Source organism: Hyperolius riggenbachi, chromosome 2 (genome assembly GCF_040937935.1).
Source record: "Hyperolius riggenbachi isolate aHypRig1 chromosome 2, aHypRig1.pri, whole genome shotgun sequence".
NCBI lineage: Eukaryota > Metazoa > Chordata > Amphibia > Anura > Hyperoliidae > Hyperolius > Hyperolius riggenbachi.
In genome coordinates, this window is record NC_090647.1 from 471,432,755 (window position 1) to 471,453,084 (window position 20,330).

At 46.1% G+C, this 20,330-nt stretch overlaps 1 protein-coding gene across 8 annotated transcripts in view; it reads right to left on the reverse strand.

Annotated features, from left to right (window-relative positions):
* Positions 1-20,330, reverse strand: part of RAP1GAP2 (RAP1 GTPase activating protein 2) — an 863,455-nt gene that overhangs the window by 542,512 nt on the left and 300,613 nt on the right. For 4 of the 8 annotated variants that reach the window (XM_068270217.1, XM_068270227.1, XM_068270221.1 and 1 more), the window contains exon 1: positions 7,967-8,094. The exons of the other annotated variants lie outside the window; for them this stretch is intronic. In XM_068270217.1, coding sequence (XP_068126318.1) covers positions 7,967-8,079 — 113 coding nt within the window. In that variant the 5' untranslated portion in view covers positions 8,080-8,094. Of the gene's footprint in view, positions 1-7,966; positions 8,095-20,330 lie in introns of those variants that run through there. 8 annotated transcript variants of the gene reach the window in all.

The window sequence follows — 20,330 nt, forward strand, 5'->3', positions numbered from 1 at the left end:
TTTCACAAAACCTCATTGCTCCAGTGTGCACAGACATATAGGATAACATTAGCAGCAGATTTAAAACTCAAAACGCTCAGAAAAACTCCTCTGGTGTGCACCAGGCCTTAATCTCCATGAACTAACTGATTGTAAATCGTCTTATTTAGCTGCAAGTAACAGAAATGATAAGAAAAGGAAGCTACAAGCTACTATCAATGTGTTATAGATCTTTTAGCACTCTTAACAAACTTCAAGGATGGAATTAGTGATGGGTGTCGGCGAGGCTGTGAAAAACTGGCTCCACTTCCCTCATTAGGTGGTCAGAAATAGCTAATTCTTGGCAGGAAGCAGACACTCACACTTCTACACTCTCCTCTACACATTCTACGGGAGACCCTTAGAACTGACTTTTCCATAATATTAAGGAATGAGCTAAAGAATAATAGACTGTTGATGACCCTTTTCTTACAGAATGTGGTATAAATTCTAACACCCTTACACTGAAAAGATCCTTAAAGTGAACCGAGCAGCATTTTTAGTTTTAATCTCAATAGCATATTAACCACTTTACCCCCGCCTGTACGGATTTCTCCGTCCCTTTTTCCATCCTTTAACCCCCAGGGACGGAGAAATCCGTACTTTGCGCACTCCCGCCGCTGCCCGCGCTCCCGCTCGTAAACACGCCGCCGGCCGCTCGTAAACACGCCGCCCGCCGCTCGCCCGGAGATCAATGAACGGGAAAATCCATTCCCGTTCGTTGATCTAAACCACTTACCCAGCCTCCTAATACTTCCTCCAAGACTCTTGGAGGTTGCATTAAACAAAAAGTTACTGTGGCCATCTTGTGGCCAAATAGTAAAACTACACCCTAAACATTTTCCACATACAAATAAATTACTTTTACACAAAAAATTAACTCATTACCTCTCACACTCCCAATTTTTTATTTTTTTTTTGTAATTAAAAAAAATTAAAAAATGTACAATAAAAAAAATACATAGATAGTTACCTTAGGGACTGAACTTTTTAAATATTTATGTCAGGAGGGTACAACACTGTTACTTTATAAACTATGGGCTTGTAATTAGGGATGGACGCAAAACTGAAAAAAATGCACCTTTATTTCCAAATAAAATATTGGCGCCAAACATTGTGATAGGGACCTAATTTAAACGGTTTTATAACCGGGACAAAAGGGCAAATACATTTCATGGGTTTTAATTACAGTAGCATGCATTATTTAAAAACTATAATGGCCGAAAACTGAAAAATAATAATTTTTTTCCAAAATGTTTTCCTATTTTCCCATTAAAACACATTTAGAATAAAATAATTCTTGGCATAATGTCCCACCTAAAGAAAGCCTAATTGGTGGCGGAAAAAAACAAGATATAGTTCATGTCATTGCGATAAATAATGACAAAGTTATAGACGAATGAATGGAAGGAGCGCTGAAAGGTGAAAATTGGTGGTCAGGGGGTAAAACCCCTCAGTGGTGAAGTGGTTAAAAATGCATGCTAACAAGGTAAATACAAAAAATTAATTCTACCTCTTCTTTTTTTTTTTTTACAATTAAATGCTTATTAGAGGCTGAGCAGGCAGATAAGGACTGCTGCAATAAGCACTAGCAATGAGCAAACAAAAGCCTTCATCGGGGGGGGGGGGGGGGGGGCCTCGTAAGTCCTTTAAAACGCTTGCAGGGGGAAAACCGCTTGGCTAATGAAAGTGAATGGGATGGTTCACACCAGGGAGGTTCGTTTTTCCACAGACGCAAACTCGGTGGCTGCAGCATTTTTTAGATTCCTGAGGCGTTTCTGCCTCAATGTTAAAGTATAGGAAAGTGGAAAACCACTAGATCAGAGCGGTTTTCAAAGCGTTTTTGTTACAGAGGCTGTTCAGTAACAGCTTTTACTGTAACAATATTTGTAATCTGCTACACAAAAACGCTCCAAAAAACGATAGGCATGTTTAGAAAACCTCTCTAAACATGCCTAGAATCGCTCTGAAATCTGCTTCAAAAACCTCTAGCGTTTGGATCTGCTAGCGGTTTTTGGTGTGCACTGAGTCATCATCTCAGCATGAACTTCATGAGACCTCAGAATGTGTCCTGTATTTTACTGAGGACTGAGAAATCAGCAGTAGATCCTTTAAGGCTTGGTGTGTGAACTGGAGTTCATAGTTTCCCAACACCCCCTGCAGAAAAACAACACACTCAGCCATCCACGTGATACAAAAGAAAATGTGATTTGTCAGATCAGGACACCTTTTTCTATTGCCCCAAGGTCCAGTTCTGATGTTTAGGTGCGCAGTGGCATAGCTAAGGAGCTCTGGGCCCCGATGCAAGTTTTACAATGGGGACCCCCAAGCACTCTATACATAATAATTTATACGGCGCACCAAAACCTGCCAATGGCAACTACATTGTCAGAGGTGCAAGAAGGGAATGGGGAACAGCTTGTTAATGATTACCAATATTCAAAGTATCTATAGAAGTGATTATTATGAGCACAGGACCAATCGAGAGCTAATTCTCACTTTTAAAGTTGCTGCGCTGCCTAGTACTGATCAATTCCCTAACAGTGCAAAAAAACAATAATTCAAATTTACATGAATATCACCATAAATGTTATACAAAGTCCACTGAGTGCGCTGTGGTTCCTCCTATGAAATAGTCAAAATCCTTCTGGTGCTATGCACTCCACTGCGCGCTCCTCCAGAAACCTAGAACAACATCTCCACATAGTGTGATACTGTATAACCATTCAATAATCATCAATACTCCATGGTGCGGGTGCGAGTGATAACAGTGTCCACACGTGATCCCCACTACCCTAGAGGTCAAAAGGCTCACCAGATGTAGACCACCGTGATTCAGGTGGCAATCTCGCATTCACAAATATGTATCACTCAGGACATCAGTGATCATATCCAGTTCCAATATAAAAATCCTTTAATAAAAGTATAAAACAATATCATCGCGCAGCATGTCAATCTAAACTGAGTACACACTGCGCCTCTCGCGCACTTAGGTAACTTACAGACTCCCTTTAGGGATGGAATAGCGTGTCATAGCGGCAAGTCTCTCCAGCCTCAGATGCGTCAATGGCCTCTCTGCGGCGTCCCGCTGTTCAGGCTCCCGAGACTCCAGACTTCCGCACTCCGACCCACGTGACCTACGTCAGGCGTACTGGCTCCGCCTGACGTAGGTCACGTGGGTCGGAGTGCGGAAGTCTGGAGTCTCGGGAGCCTGAACAGCGGGACGCCGCAGAGAGGCCATTGACGCATCTGAGGCTGGAGAGACTTGCCACTATGACACGCTATTCCATCCCTAAAGGGAGTCTGTAAGTTACCTAAGTGCGCGAGAGGCGCAGTGTGTACTCAGTTTGGATTGACATGCTGCGCGATGATATGGTTTTATACTTTTATTAAAGGATTTTTATATTGGAACTGGATATGATCACTGATGTCCTGAGTGATACATATTTGTGAATGCGAGATTGCCACCTGAATCACGGTGGTCTACATCTGGTGAGCCTTTTGACCTCTAGGGTAGTGGGGATCACGTGTGGACACTGTTATCACTCGCACCCGCACCATGGAGTATTGATGATTATTGAATGGTTATACAGTATCACACTATGTGGAGATGTTGTTCTAGGTTTCTGGAGGAGCGCGCAGTGGAGTGCATAGCACCAGAAGGATTTAGAGAGCTAATTCTGCAGTTGAGGTGGCCGAAGGGCCCTAATACGGTCGCAATCTCTACAACCCCTACTGCTACGCCCTTGTAGGCACTTTTGGCAATGGACAGTGGTTATCATAGGTACTCTGGTCTGTGGCTATACATCCCCATACACTGTACTGTGCTGTGACACATTACTCACATGAACAGCAGGACGTTTTTCAGCAATGTGTGCAACAGTTGCTCTTGTATAGATCATACAACACTTCCTCAACATATCTTACAGGTTCCAACCATTAGATACCAATACCAATATTTCCCATCACTTGACAGGTGACATTGTACCAAGTTAATCAGTGTTATTCACTTCACGTGTCAGTGGTTGAAGATGTATGTCTCCGGTGCTGTATGAACAGCTCATAATACACATCTGTAGCATCAGAATACTGACAATACGGACACTGTAGCTAATATAAGCAATGCGCAATCATCTGTAGACTAGACACCTATTACGCCCTACCTGCACAGGTGAACCAATGTGCTTACTTTAGTCTGTACAAAGTTAGCTCTACACAGAGCCAGCCTGTCACATGCTCCAGATGTTTGTGGTGCAGCCATGCGACTAGCAGCCTGTGTGTGGGGAGAAGACAATTGGCACAGATGAGCTCCATCTGCTGGGATACGATCAGCAAGGCTGGAAAATGACGTGACCTCCACTGATTAAGCAGATATAAGCCAGAATCCCATGCAACATGCTTTGGGTAGCCTCACCTCTTTACATTCTGCACGGTATGTGGATATTGGGGCGCAAAAATAGTGTTTGACAGTTTATCTACAAGTGACCCTTAAACAGTACAAAAAAATAAACCCAGTGTCAGGGCAGTTTTTAGGCATACAGTAGGCTGGTCAGGCAGATGCCTGGGGTGAAACCAAGAGGAGGGGCATCATATAGCTATTCTTAGTGCAGAGTTTTATGGGACTGCTGGTTCCATTAAGAGAGTGATGAATGGACATATTAACACCTAAATGGGCACTGCTGATTAGCCAAAAGAGGCCTAAATAGCATAACAATGTAGCAGGTACTATTAAAGCGCTAATCAAGCAGTAATTGTTGAAGATTGTCTAGATTAATTGACGCAACTTGTATGCATGTCAAGGACAATATTGGGATTTCGACTCAGACTGTACATAAACAATATGGTTTTTTTTCAAATAAAGTAGATACAAACCCATACAACACTTACACATGGTGTGTGTGTAAGTATGTGTATGTGTGTTGTGTGTTGTGTGTTGTGTGTTGTGTGTTGTGTGTTGTGTGTTGTGTGTTGTGTGTTGTGTGTTGTGTGTTGTGTGTGTAAGTATGTGTGTGTGTGTTGTGTGGTGTGTGTATGTGTGTGTAAGTATGTGTGTGTGTGTTGTGTGGTGTGTGTATGTGTGTGTAAGTATGTGTGTATGTGTAAGTGTGTGTGTGTGTAAGTGTGTGTGTAAGTGTGTGTGTGTGTGTGTGTGTGTGTGTGTGTGTGTGTGTGTGTGTGTGTGTGTGTGTGAGTGTGAGTGTGAGTGTGAGTGTGAGTGTGAGTGTGAGTGTGAGTGTGAGTGTGAGTGTGAGTGTGAGTGTGAGTGTGAGTGTGAGTGTGAGTGTGAGTGTGAGTGTGAGTGTGAGTGTGTGTGTGTGAGTGTGTGTGTGAGTGTGAGTGTGTGTGTGAGTGTGTGTGTGTGTGTGTGTGTGTGTGTGTGTGTGTGTGTGTGTGTGTGTGTGTGTGTGTGTGTGTGTGTGTGTGTTTTTCAACAGCAGAGTCATAAGAAGCACTCATAGAACATGGCACAAGATTATTTTCCGACATGATCTCCATGTGGCTGTTACTCATGTTTCTATGGAGAAATGTCAGCAACCATTCATGCCATGCACCACCCTATCTATTTCCTGGCCAGGCTAAATCACTACAGATGGAGCAGGTGGATTTGGCAGAGGCAATTCATCATAACCCCCACCTAACTAGATCGGCTAGTGATGTCTAGTTTGGGACCCCATCACTGCAGTGATTAAAAGGACACCTGAAGTGAGATGCACATGGAGGCTGCCATACTTATTTCCTTTTAAATAATACTGATTACCTGGCTGATCTATTTGGCTGCAGTAGTGTCTGAATAACCAATCTGAAACAAGCATGGAGCTAATCCAGTCATACTTCAGTCATAAACATCTGTTCTGCATGCTTGTTCAGGGTCTATAGCTAAAAGTATTAGAGGCATTGGATTAGCAGGACCGCCAAGCAATTGGCATTTTTAGAAGGAAACAAATATGGCAGCCTCCATATCATTCTAACTTCAGATGTGATTTAAGAAATAAGAGGCAGATTTCTTGTGGCTTGCCACAGTGAGGTGCCCACAGATTGGCAAGGTGCATTCCTAATAGCATAATAGCTCTTAACTGGGATGAGTATGTAGACTTGAGTAGGGGAGACATGAACACACCAACACCAGCACATCAGGGGGGGGAATAGTGTTTGGACATTGGTTTCTTACAATATTAAGTATTTATATAGCACTATCATGCTTTGAAACTTCCAAACTGCCCCTCCCTACAGCGGGACTTGTAAAAAATAACAATAACAAGGTTAAACCTGCCAAATGTCATCTGTGTCAGAGAGATCTGTCCATTTCCAGCCAGCCTGTATCTACAACCCAATCTACAGGCTTTGTGTGTGGCCAGACATGCATGAACGATTGCACAAGCTGTCATTATCTGTCTGAGGACCTCAATCTATACCTCTGTAAAGCAGCCCATACACTCAGCCGATTTTCTGGCCGACCGATCGATCGCGGTCGATCGATCGATCGATCGATCGCAAATCGGTTGGCCAATCGACCGATCGACGGCCGATTTCGATCGATTTCGATGGATTTCCATCGAACTTGCAGGGTGGAAAATTTAGGTCGATCTGATGAGATTGCTTATCAGTTTGCATTGGCCTTAATGGAAATCTGATGGCAAAAAAATGCCATCAGATCGAATTTCAACAGATTTCAAACTGAAATCTATTGGAATTCTATACTGGTAAAAAATGTTCTAAAAACGCATCAGATAGATCATCAGATGCATTTCTTATCTGTCTGCTGCCAATCTGACGAGTGTATGGGCACCTTAAAACTTATTTTGAGATGCTAACTAGGCTGTTTTGTTTGCACCCCTCCTTCATCTCCCCCTACACACTGCTGTTCTAATGACTTATTGTTTCCCTGCTGCCTGTGAACATATCCTGCCTCAGCAGGTTCTGGCTTTTTTCCTTCACAGTATGCCTGTGCTCCCACTCATGTTTTCACTACCCCCTACATGCCACAGGCATTCATTGTACAACCACAATAAGTCATTGCAAAGTATTGCTTCTTACCCAGCAGGCATTGGCCACCCAGTGAGGGCACAAGGGAAAGTGGTAACTCCCCAGCATTAAGGTTGCTTTCACACTGGGAAATTATGTTGTGTTCCCTGTAAAAACAGGAGCGCAACACAACAGAGGGGTAAAGTTGCATCGCATGCATTCAGTGAAGCATATAGTCAATGAAAAGTATGTTTCACTGTTAACACGCATGTGATGCTGTAACACACTGCATTATCCCCATCGAATCCATCACAATTAACTGCTAAAACGCCAATGTGAACAGTACCATTATAATGGGCGCCACGCGCTAGTCTACTTTAGGGGACCCAGCAGGAAACCTCACAGGGAGTTCTCCAATCACAGCACCCTCTAACTGCACAAAGTGTTCTGATTGGCCAAACAGTGTGGGCGTAGTTTACTGCAACCTATCAGAAACCTAGCCGTTTGAGAGGGTGTTGTTCACCCAATCCCATTAGCGGAATTTCCCGATGAGGATTCCTGCTTGGGTCCCGAAAGTAGACTAGCGCCTTATAATTTAATTGCATCGTGCTAGCAATGCGATTATATTGCCTGATACAACACTGCGCTGCGCATCAATATGAAAGGAACCTTTGGCTATGTTCCTAGTGGTGTGTCGCGGTCTTATGTAACAGACGCATTGTAACGCAGACCGTCGCAGTGCAATGCAACACCTATAACAGTGTGGTCTGATGGCGTACGGCATCCCACCGTACTGCATAACATCTGCGTTAACGGTGAAGCATACTATTCACAGACTGCATGCTTCACTGTATGCATCGCAACATGCGGACAACGTGCGGCGTGACTTTACAGGTAACGCAACGCCCACTGTGAACCTAGCCTGTGTGTATGGCTGACACAGCAAAAACAGTACATGGCACAAGTGCAGAAATCAAAGCGTTACCTTCTCTCTCTGATCTGTCTCCGCGATTTGTGTAGCAATCCAATTAAAACCACCGCCGCCCGGATCCCTGCTTTTTTCGAGTGCATCCTGTCCGTTGGCTGTGCCTGTGACATAATTGCCAGATATCCCAATATCCAGGACCAAAGTAGTTAAACTTCAAGCAGCTAAAGCTGCAGGAACAGCTATCCTCTCCACTCTCGGTTCCTTGCTTTGGCTGTTAGCAGAGCGATGGCTGAGACAGGTGACTTTTACTCTAGTGACCTTCAGGTCACCAGCCACCCACCTACCCCAGGTTCAGGATCTCTGCTGTCCTGCTATTCCCAGGACAATCAGAAGCTTCTATAGACAAGTCACTCTCCAAAGTGCTGCAGTGCCAAGAACAAGGACAACTTGGCTTATCCCAACAGGAAAAACTCATCCCTGGCCCCACCAGAGGACCAGATGTCTTTATTCCTTTGGGTTCTCCTCAGAAATATTCCAACCCAAGTTTCATCTGAAGGACCAGAGGCAAGGTGTGACTTTCTCCAATGTATCCATGCTGTGCTGCTGAGAAACACATAGATGCACACATAACACACACTCACTCACACACCACACCAGGGCTGTGACAGGGACGTCATGCAATCAAAGCCCAGGAGAGAGGAGGGAGAAGAACAAACACTCTCACACTCACACACAGAGACACAAATGGCTTGGAGTTGGCCCTGCACCTGCTGGTTGAAATATTAACTTTCCCATGCGAGAGGATGCTGAGTGTGTGTGAAGTAGGCGGTGTGTTCAGCAGCATCTTTGGCTGCCCAGGCTGGGGATAGCAGGATCTGCAAGGTGGGTGTTACCAGACGGCTTATTTCCTCCTCTTCCCTCATTCTTCCCCTGCTCGCCGCACACAGGGCTGTGTGGATGGATCTGGTGGTGACTGAGAGCTGCAAAGTCTGCCCAGAGTTCTCCAGAACTGGCCCAGGGTCTCTCTCTCTGCACGGGCGGCGGCGGAGACTGGAGATGTTTAATCGTGGAGGAGGGGCAGTGCTGTCTTTAACCCTGTCTCTACCTGTTTCCTATATGGGATTTTAAGGTGCCCATACACTTAAAGGAAACATCCGAATGAAAAAAATCTACTTACCTGGAGCTTCCTTCAGCCACTGGCTGCCATGTCCCTCACTCCAGTGTCCCAGGATCGCCTTCTTTGCAGATACTGACCTCACCAGGTCGGCATCTACTGCGCCTGCACGAGCATGCGGTCGCGCTGCTCGTGATTGCGCTCACGTGGCCTCGATCGTTCTGCACAGGTCGGCATCTGCAACGGAGGGGATCCCAGGACACCTGAGCTGTGACAAGGAACAAATCAGCTGCCAGGGGCTGGAGGAAGCCAAAGGTAAGTAGATTTTTTTAACTCGGATCTTTCCTTAAAGGGATTCTGTAGGGGGTGCTGAGGATAAAAACCGCCACTTACCTGGGGCTTCTATCAGACCCCTGTAGCAGTAATGTCCCACACCGTCCTCCGATCCACTGTTCCCCCGCCGCCGGCACGGGCAATTATTCGTCTGACAAGACAAATAATGCTCGCTGCTGCTCGCGTCATCGTAAGCTTACTGCGCAGGCGCAGTACGAAGTTTTTTTGCACTGCGCCTGTGCAGTAAGCTTCCGATGACGCGGGAGCGAGCAGGCGTGCAGCCATGGACTGCGAAGCCGCAGTTGGACGGCATGCCACGCTAGACCGGGGCCAGCGGCGGAGAACAGCGTATCGGTGAAGGATGGTGTGGGACATTACTGCTACATGGGGCACATAGAAGCCACAGGTAAGTGGTGGTTTTTATCCTCAGCACCTGCCCACAGAACTCCTTTAAAGGATACATGAGTTGAAAGAAATGAGTGCAGCTATACTTACCTGGGGCTTCTTCCATTTAGGTCGAGGGCCTCTTGAGATCGTGCTCCCGTGGCTGGAAGTGCTCTGCGCAAAGACTTCAGTTACACAAGTTCACAGCACTCCCGGGAGTGCGACCAAGAGAGGCGCACAGCGCCACTGGGCATGTGCAGAAGCCTGCTACCCAGCCCGGGGTCGTGATCTTACGGAGGGGATAGCGGTAACATGGAGAACGGGGGAACCTCAGCACGGACGGGAATGGTTACATTTCTAAGGACTGAATGAAGCCCCATGTAAGTATGGCTGCACTCATTTGTTTCAGCTAATGTATCCTTTAAAGGAGAACTAAATTGCGAGGGATATGGAGGCTGCCATATTTATTTCCAGTTTATACCAATAATAATTCCAATGATTTCCAGTTAACATTCATACCAGTTGCTTGCCTATCCTGCTGATCCTCTGCCTCTAATACTTTTAGCCATAGACCCCGTACAAGCATGCAGCAGATCAGGATTGCTCAAACCTGGAACCGGGAGACATCCTGATTGTTCTATCCGGATATCTCCCACTTACCTGGGTGGGGGTCAATCTTACCTGTCTGACGTCTTCTTCGGTCCGTCCCTCGGCGCCTCCAAGTGGCGGTCACTTCCGGGTTGAAGGAGGAAGTGTTTGTAATCACTTGAAGCGCGTGGAGCGCATCATGGGAGGCGCCGAGGGACGGACGAAAAAGACGTCAGACAGGTAAGATTGACCCACTGCCCACCCCGCACAGGTTTACTGGGAGATATCCGGATAGCAACTATCCGGGTATCTCCCGGTTCCGGATTTGAGCAGCCCTACAGCAGATCATGTGTTTCTGACATTCTCAGATCTGACAAGATTATCTGCATGCTTTTTTTCAGTTGTGTTATTTAGCCAAAAAGATCAGCAGAGCTGCCAGGCAATGGGTATTGTTTAAAAGAAAATAAATATGTAAGCCTCCATATCCCTCTCACTTCAGTTGTCCTTTAAAAATCAGTATCCTATAGACATCAGAGCTATAGCCGGGACCAATGATCGGGCTGCATGTTGCAACATTATCTTTTGTTAGCCAAACTGGATTTTTTTTTATCTGTATGTGGATTACATGTTTGAGTGATTTGAGCATTTTTATAGATTCAATTATTCGTCTAACTAGACGAATGCAACTGCGCATGTAAAACCGTGCGCGTCCTAATTCCTGCTCACGTCTCCGAGAGCTTACTGCGCAAGCGCAGTACAAAGTTTTTCTCGTACTGTGCCTTAAGCTCCCAGAGACGCGAGCGGGAGCGAGGACACGCGCGGTTGCACAGGCGCAGTTGCATTCATCTAGTGCAGTGGTCTGCAAACTTGGCTCTCCAGCTGTTAAGGAACTACAAATCCCACAATGCATTACAGGAGTCTGACAGCCACAGTCATGATTCATAAAGGCAAATGCATTGTGGGACTTGCAGTTCCTTAACAGCTGGAGAGCCAAATTTGCAGGTCACTGGTCTCGTTAGACGAATACTGTGATCGGCGGTAGGCAATGGAGGTTCATAGAGGATGGCGCGGGACTAGACAGCTGCAGAGGGCCGGTAGAAGCCCCAGGTAAGTATCCGTTTTTGTTTTTAGAAATATCCACAGAACCCTTTTAATAAAATATATATGTTTGTAGACTTACGCAGTTGCATGTGCAATTTTTCCAAGCTAGTGTATGTCGAAATACAAAAGTATTCTCTTACTGTACTAATTAGAACAACTGAATAAAATAAGTTGCAACAGCAGCCATAAACCATTGAGATTGTGTTTCTTAAAGGGGAACTGAAGTAAGAGGTATACGGAGGCTGCCATATTTCTTTTCTTTTAATTAATACCAGTTGCCTGGCAGCCCTGCTGGTCTATTTCTCTGCAGTAGTATCTGAATAACACCAGAAACAAGCATGCAGCTAGTCTTGTCAGATCTGACATTAATGTCTGAAACACCTGATCTGCTCCATGCTTGTTCAGGGCTATGGCTAATAGTATTAGAGGCAGAGGATCAGCAGAAGGGCCTGGCAACTGGCATTGCTTAGATGGAAATAAATATGGCAGCCTCCATATCCCTCTCACTTCAGTTGTCCTTTAAACCACCCTGGCGTTCTGATTAAATCGCCAGGGTGGCTGCGGGAGGGTTTTTTTCAAATAAAAAAAAAACTATTTCATGCAGCCAACTGAAAGTTGGCTGCATGAAAGCCCACTAGAGGGCGCTCCGGAGGCGATCTTCCGATCGCCTCCGGCGCCCAGAATAAACAAGGAAGGCCGCAATGAGCGGCCTTCCTTGTTTTGCTTATATCGTCGCCATAGCGACGAGCGGAGTGACGTCATCGACGTCAGCCGACGTCCTGACGTCAGCCGCCTCCGATCCAGCCCTTAGCGCTGGCCGGAACTTTTTGTTCCGGCTGCGCAGGGCTCAGGCGGCTAGGGGGGCCCTCTTTCGCCGCTGCTCGCGGCGAATCGCCGCAGAGCGGCGGCGATCAGGCAGCACACGCGGCTGGCAAAGTGCCGGCTGCGTGTGCTGCTTTTTATTTGATTAAAATCGGCCCAGCAGGGCCTGAGCGGCGACCTCCGGCGGTGTTGGACGAGCTCAGCTCGTCCAGACCGCTCAGGTGGTTAAATAATTTGGGGGGAAAAGAAGGATTGTGTTTCTTTGCTCAGCAGCTCCCCCTGCTGGCTTCAAGTGGTGAACATAATATATGTATATCTAACATTGTATAGTTAGGCGATTAAAATAAAATCTCTAAAATATGTTTTTATGATGAAATAAAAAAAATGCAAATGCAATAAATCTGAGAGGGAGAGTAGCCACATTCGTACAAATACTGTATATTCATACTTCATGGATGTAGCATAACATTATCTTTAGCTTTCAATCTGCAGCTGCTATAGCCTCCTAATGCTCACAGAAAATGCAGCCTAAATGTCAGCAACAGTATACAGTCTGGTCTGGGCTATTTTTGGATATGAGTTCATTTGACCAAACCTCTAAGGAGCAGGTGTCATTCAGAGTGCCTGATGGACAAGGCTGACAGAATTTTGCTATTGCACTTAAAGGACACCTGAAGTGAGAGGTATTTGGAGGCTTCCATGTTTATTTTCTTTTAAACTACACAAATTACCTGGCTGTCCTGCTCATCCTCTGCCTCTAATTCTTTGTGGCTGGGTTCACAGTGCTGCAAGTGCGGTATAATGGCATGTGGTGCGTTACTGCAAAACACACGCATCAACAGTGGCAGTGAAGCATACATTTCATTGACTGTATCTGTATGTGACAACACAGGGATAATGTGCAGCGCTACTTTCCTATTCAGTTGCGTAACGTTCCTGCAGTTACATGGAGTGCAATGCAATGTTTACTGTGAACCTAGAGTTAGCCATATACCCTTAACAATTATGCAGATCAAGTGTTTGACTGGATTCAGGGTTTGTTCGCACTAAGGGAGTTTTGCGGGTTTTATTTTTGGTGTCAGTGATTTCGATTTTAGATGTGAACAAGGAGTTACCGCTTGCTTGTTTCAGATGGGTGATTCAAACAATGCTGATGCATTAAAGTGTACCTGTATTGAAAAAAGTGCCCCTGGGGTGTACTTACCTTGGGAGGGGGAAGCCTCTGGATCCAGAGGCGTACCTAGAAATCCCCGGGCCCCCCTGCAAAAAAAAAACGGGCCCCCCCCCCCCAGGGGCCGCTCAGGGACTTTTGGGGGGCAGGAGGGGTCACAGCATAAGAGGAGAGTGTGGCAGATCGGTGGGAAGGGGGGGGGGGAATTCCTCCCCCCCCTCACCTCGGGCTCTCCTCTCAGCGCTCCCCCTCCTGTAATCATTGGTGGCAGCGGGCAGCAGCGGCAGGCTGAATACATTACCTCCTTCTCGCTGGAGGTCTTCCGATCTCTAAGAGCAACTTCCTGTTTACACAGGAAGTTGCATGAAGCTCTTAGAGAACGGAAGATCTCCGGCGAGGAGGTGGTAATGTATTCAGCCTTCCGCTGCTGCCCGCTGCCACCAATGATTACAGGAGAGGGAGCGCTGAGAGGAGAGCCCGAGGTGAGGGGGGGGGGGAATTTCCCCCCTCCCCACCAATCTGCCACACTCTTCTTATGTTGTGACCCCTCCTGCCCCCCAAAAGTCCCTGAGCGGGCCCTAGGGGGTCCCCCCCCCCTGCGACGGCATGGGTCGCATCCCCTATTGTTGCGCCAGTGTCTGGATCCTAAAGAGGTTTCCCCCTTCCTACTAAGTAGAGAGGATCCAGCGCTGGCCCCCCAAGGCTGCAGCACATGGCAATATTTCCATCTGCGCAGACTCAGTACCAGCTTTCCCAAGGTTCTGGCAGAAATGGCTTAGCCCAGTCGGGTCTGCACTACTGCACAGGCGCAAGTGTTCTGTGCAGTAGAGCAGCCCGGATCAGGCTCGGCTATGTCCACACAGCCCAAGGGGGAAACGGGTACTGCGCAGTTGTAAACATTATTGCATTATTGCCGTGTGCTGTTTGGGGGAGTCAGCTAGATCTGTGCTGTACAGGTGGGGGGGGGGGGGGGGGAGACTTATTAGGATCCAGAGGCTTGTAACACCCAGGGTTTTTTTTCCTTCCCTTACAGGTTTACTTTAAAGATCAGCAGGATACCAGGCAACTGATATTGTTTAAAAGAGAATACCCGTAAATATGGCAGCCTCCATATCCCTCTCACTTCAGGTCCCTTTGAGTTTTAGGCACTTTTCCAATGGCCAGGTCTTTGGCTCTCCCATAAAATTTACTTGATAATCATGGTGCCCTTTTTCCACTGGTCAATTTGATTTTTAGCTGAATGCAAATACACTGCACACAGCAGTTTTCCTGCATTTGCGATTTGGTCGAGTCTATTAAAGTGCATGAAAATCACATAACACAGTGATTTTGTTGTAGTCCACCCATTTTTTTTCTAACATTTTAATTGCATGAGAAATCATGAATGCAGTTGCGCTGTGTAAGCATCCAAATTGCATGATAATCATATGGAAATGCATGCAGTGTAATACAGTAAGTGGAGATTATGATTGCAATGTGTTTGCGATGCCAATCACTATTTTCAGTGGAAAAGGGGCCTAACTTATTACTTAATTGCGCGTCACAATGTGAAAATGAACAGAGGCGCCAAAAGAATAAAAGTAGCTAAAACTTTTTAAAAAATGGGGGAGGCAGTGGTGGACTTACCTCCCCCAAGCAGACACAAAAACAGGTTGATATTATATCAACAAGCAAACTTATTTATATATACACTCCAAAGGATCAAAGCAACACGTTTTGCAGGTGTGGCCCTGCTTCATCAGGCAATAGGGCATGGAGCATACAAGTGTCTATGACTCAGCATCAGCACACCCATCTCCTGCAGCAATTTTCCTAGTCTATCCCCACGCATCAGTGGTTAGTAGTGCAATCTTATTCAAAATAATCAACTTGCTGGCAATCAAATAATAAAAAGAGCTGTAATAAGGAACCCGAGGGGACCCTCGTGCCTATGGCCACTTGTAACTGCCTGGTATAATCTCTACAGTTATTTAATTTACAAAGCAGAATCTGGCTCAGGTACCCTTCAAAGTGTATGCCACCTTTTTTAAGCAACCCCTTCAGTCAAACTCTACACATTATTAGAATTAATGCCACCTATTCTTTCAAACAGAGCTGTGGAGTCGGCATCGAGGTGTCAGAGTCAGAGCAATTTTTGGGGACCTGGAGCCGGTGGTTTCATAATCGGAGGAGTTGGAGTCCGATGATTTTTGTACTGATTCTGATTCCATAGCCCCGATAGGGCTCAGGAGTCGAAGCAATTTTTGGGTACCTGGAGTAGGAGTTTCATAAATTGAGGAGTCAGACAATTTTTGTACAGACTCTAAAGCCCTGATTTCAAATAGCGTACCTTGGGTTTGATTCACTAACCGGCGCTAAGCCGGTTAGTGAGCCCTATCACTTAGTGGGCGCAAACCACGGCACTAAGTAGTTTGCGCCCACACATCACTCTCAGCCCCACTCAGTGCGCGCAGCGCGGGTGCGCCTGTATTAGTGCGCGGTGCGATGATAACGTCGCACCTGCTGCCCCTCAAACGTCGCACCCGGTGCGACGATAACCCGGTGTCGCACTGGGTGCAACGTTTAAGAGGTAGCGGGTGCGTCGTTATCGGCGCACTGCGCACTAATACAGGCGCACCCGCGCTGCGCACACTGAGCGGGGCTGTGCGTGAAGTAGCTCTGTGCGGCCGTTCGTGCACGCAGAGCTACTTAAGGGGCACTAAAGGCTTTTCAATCAAGCCCTTTGATTCTTAATACAGTCACAGCCACTTCATTGTAATGTCTCAGCTTGCCAGCGTCCGTGTTTCTGCCAGTCGCTCAGTTAGTGCAGGTGTGGAAAAAAACAATGCAGTATTAGTGCTGACATCTTCCATAATGCTTTAAGTAGTACAGAGTATGTAGTCATGTCGCTAACTATCCTTCAGAGGGTCTGGCAATCTAAGAGTCATATGTCCATCACAGTCTAGGGGCAATTTTAGAGGGGAAGCCAATTAACATATCTGTTTTTGGGGTATGGGAGAAAACTGGAGTGCCTGGAGGAAATCCACGCAGAAGCAGGGAGAACATACAAACTCTGTGCAGATAGTGCCCTGGCTAGGATTTGAACCGGGGGCCCAGTGTTGCAAAGAAAGAACACTATCCACTAGCCCAGCATGAATGAGAACCTTGCTTTGTGAAGCTGATTACAGAGGCAGAAAGAAAACGCACACCCCACTTTGCAGTTATTGATTTGTAAAAAATGTTTGGAATCATGTATTATTTTCGTTCCACTTCTCACGTGTACCCCACTTTGTATTGGTCTTTCATGTGGAATTCCAATAAAATTGATTCACGTCTGTGGCAGTAATATGACAAAATGTGGAAAGCGTCAAGGGGGCCGAATACTTTTGCAAGCCACCTCTTTGCAAACCACCTCTTTGAGGAGCTCATGATCTTGACGCTGTTCCTCTCTGTTTGCAATCAGCTGTTGTTGCTGGACTCTGGTGGCCTCTTGCTGGGCAGCCGTAGCCTGTACCAGAGCCTTGACAATGTCATCCATATTGACATGCAACAAAACACTTTATAATGATGAATTGCAATTAGGTTTCTAGCCCCTTAAAAAAAAAAAAAAAAACCAAACCAAAAAAAAAAAAAATTTTTTTTTTTTTTTTTTAATTTTTTTAATGCCAAAGCATCCTCCACCACATGTAAGGGAACGAGTCCAATTTGTGTAGTCTCAGGGGGTTTAGGCAGATTGCAGGGACCAGTTTGGTCTTAGAAACAACAGTTCAGTCAGCAGACCAAGTTTTAAGCTGATAGCATCAGCTTTATTTACATATCCAACACACAGGAGTACAACAAAAAACAAAACATAAAAATAAACCCTAGCCTGTCCGGCTCTAACTAACATACATAGATTCCCTCTCTATGCAATAGAGAGGATCTAGCATCCAGCTCTACAAACAGTATGCTTAAGTTTGGTTACTCACTGTGTCTGGCTCTCTCCTTACTGCAGGCAGGCAGATCCCAGGAAGAGAGAGAGTAACACTGGAGACACCATATTTAAAGGGTTTCCCCTGAAGCCTAATGAGGCAATTAATTAGCCAGGCTTCTTCAAAAGCCTGGATAGCCTGGTGAATGGAAGTCCCACCCGCTCACTTCCATTCACTCCAGGGCCCCTTTTACCGGCTTTTCCAAAAAGCCAAATGCAGTGAAAGAACACCCTTTCACTGCTGAAATGCTTGCTGCCCTGGAGTTTTAACATATATAAGAGAGAAATCTGGGAGAAATATACACACCTTCTACCTCTAACCCAGCATTTCTCTCACACACCCTCCCCCTCTGTTTCGACGTAGGGGTCGGAACATAACTAGCCTCAAGACAGTGTACCCGGGACAAGGCATCTGCATTTCCCAGCTGGGACCCGGGTCTATGCTCCACTGTGAACTTGTAGTTCTGAAGGGCCAGGAACCATCTTGTCACCCTTCTATTCTTTTCCCGATTTTCACACATCCATTTTAGGGGGGCGTGATCAGTAATTAATGTAAACTGGCGGCCTAACATAGTATCTAAGCTCCTCCAGAGCCCATTTAACTGCTAAGCATTCCTTCTCTACTGTAGCATAGTTTCTTTCATGGATGTTCAACTTTTTACTCAGGAAAACCACAGGATGCTCTGAACCTTCTCTGATTTGGGACAGTACTGCTCCCACTCCCACATCAGATGCGTCCGTCTGCACAATAAAGTTTTGTGTGAAGTCTGGGGTAATCAGCACTGGTTGGCTACATAAAGCTTTTTTAAGCGTCTGAAAGGCCTGTTCTGCCTCAGAGTTCCACTTGATCATTATAGACTTGGTCCCTTTTGTAAGGTCAGTCAGGGGGACCGCTATAGTGGCAAAATTAGCTATGAACCGTCTGTAGTAACCAGTGATTCCCAAAAAAGCTCGAACCTGTTTCTTTGTCAATGGTCTAGGCCAGTCCTGAATTGCTTGCACCTTGTTAAGCTGAGGCTTAACTAGCCCTCTGCCAATGTTATACCCCAAATATTTGGCTTCTTCCAGGCCTATGCTACATTTCTTTGGGTTGGCTGTCAGTCCGGCCATACGTATGGAGTCCAGCACGGCCTGTACCCTAGGTAGATGGGATTGCCAATCCGCGCTATGGATAACCACGTCATCCAGATACGCTGCTGCATACTGTCTATGGGGCCTTAAGATTTGGTCCATGGTACGTTGGAAGGTGGCAGGGGCCCCATGTAACCCAAATGGCAACACAACATACTGGAACAGTCCTTCGGGAGTGCTGAAAGCAGTTTTCTCTTTGGCTTGGTTTGTCAGGGGGATCTGCCAATAGCCCTTGGTCAAATCTAAGGTCGTCAGATATCTGGCTGTTCCTAGTCTCTCAATTAATTCGTCCACACGAGGCATAGGGTAGGCATCAAATTTGGAGACAGCATTTAATTTTCGAAAGTCATTGCAAAAGCGCCAGCTCCCATCCGGTTTAGGAATTAAGACAATTGGACTGGACCAATCACTATGCGACTCCTCAATGACCCCCAACTCCAGCATTTTTTTAACTTCCTGAGATATGGCTTCTCGTCGAGCTTCAGGCACCCTATAAGGTTTTATGTTAACCCTTACCCCAGGTTCAGTTATGATGTCATGTTTTACCAAAGAGGTTCGACCAGGTTTCTCCGAAAAAACATCCCTATTCTTCATTACAAGGGCCTGTACTTCTTTCCTCTGAGTGTCGGACAAGGAGTCTGCCACCTTAACCTCTGGCACTAAGGGTTCTGCACTTAGAAATGAAGTAGGCTTGGTGAACAGTGACATCCTTTCTTTCCAAGGTTTGATAAGATTGACGTGGTAAACCTGCTCAGGTTTCCTTTTACCTGGCTGGCGAACCTTATAATTTACCTCGCCAATCTTCTCAAGAATTTCAAAGGGTCCTTGCCACTTTGCCAAAAATTTGCTTTCTACTGTGGGTATTAGAACTAGTACTCGATCACCAGGGGAAAAATTACGTATTTTAGCACTCCTATTATACACCCTCCGTTGGGCTTCCTGCGCCTGCTCCATGTGTTCTCTTACTATGGGCAGCACTGCAGTTATCCTGTCCTGCATTTGGCATATATGCTCAATGACACTTTTAAAGGGGGTGGGTTGACCCTCCCAGGTCTCCTTGGCTATGTCCAACAGGCCCCTAGGGTGTCTACCATATAACAATTCAAAAGGGGTGTATCCTGTAGAGGATTGGGGAACCTCCCTTATAGCAAACATTAGATAGGGTAATAAGTAGTCCCAATTTTTCCCGTCCTTGTCAACCGCTTTCTTAAGCATATTTTTGAGGGTTTTATTGAACCTTTCCACTAACCCATCAGTCTGGGGGTGGTATACAGAAGTGCGAAGTTGGTCCACTTTGAACAATCTGCACAACTCCTTCATGACCCGGGACATAAATGGGGTACCTTGGTCAGTAAGTATTTCTTTTGGGATTCCCACCCGGCTAAAGACTTGTACCAACTCTCTAGCAATGGATTTCGATGAGGTATTACGTAGGGGAATGGCCTCGGGGTATCGGGTAGCATAATCCATTATTACTAATATATGTTGGTGTCCCCGTGCAGATTTTACTATCGGGCCTACCAAATCCATTGCTATCCTCTCAAATGGTGTCTCTATCACAGGGAGAGGGACCAAAGGGCTACGAAAATGTGGCCTAGGAGCCGAATACTGGCAGTCTGGACAGGAACTACAGTATTCCTCGACTTCACAATGTAGTCCTGGCCAGAAAAACCGTTGCAAAATTCGCTCCTTTGTCTTCTCTACCCCTAAATGTCCACCCATCACATGTTTGTGTGCAAGGTCAAGTACCATACGTCGGTATGGTTTCGGGACAACCAGTTGCTCCACCCGATCATTTCCCTTTTCTACTACCTGATATAACAGGTCA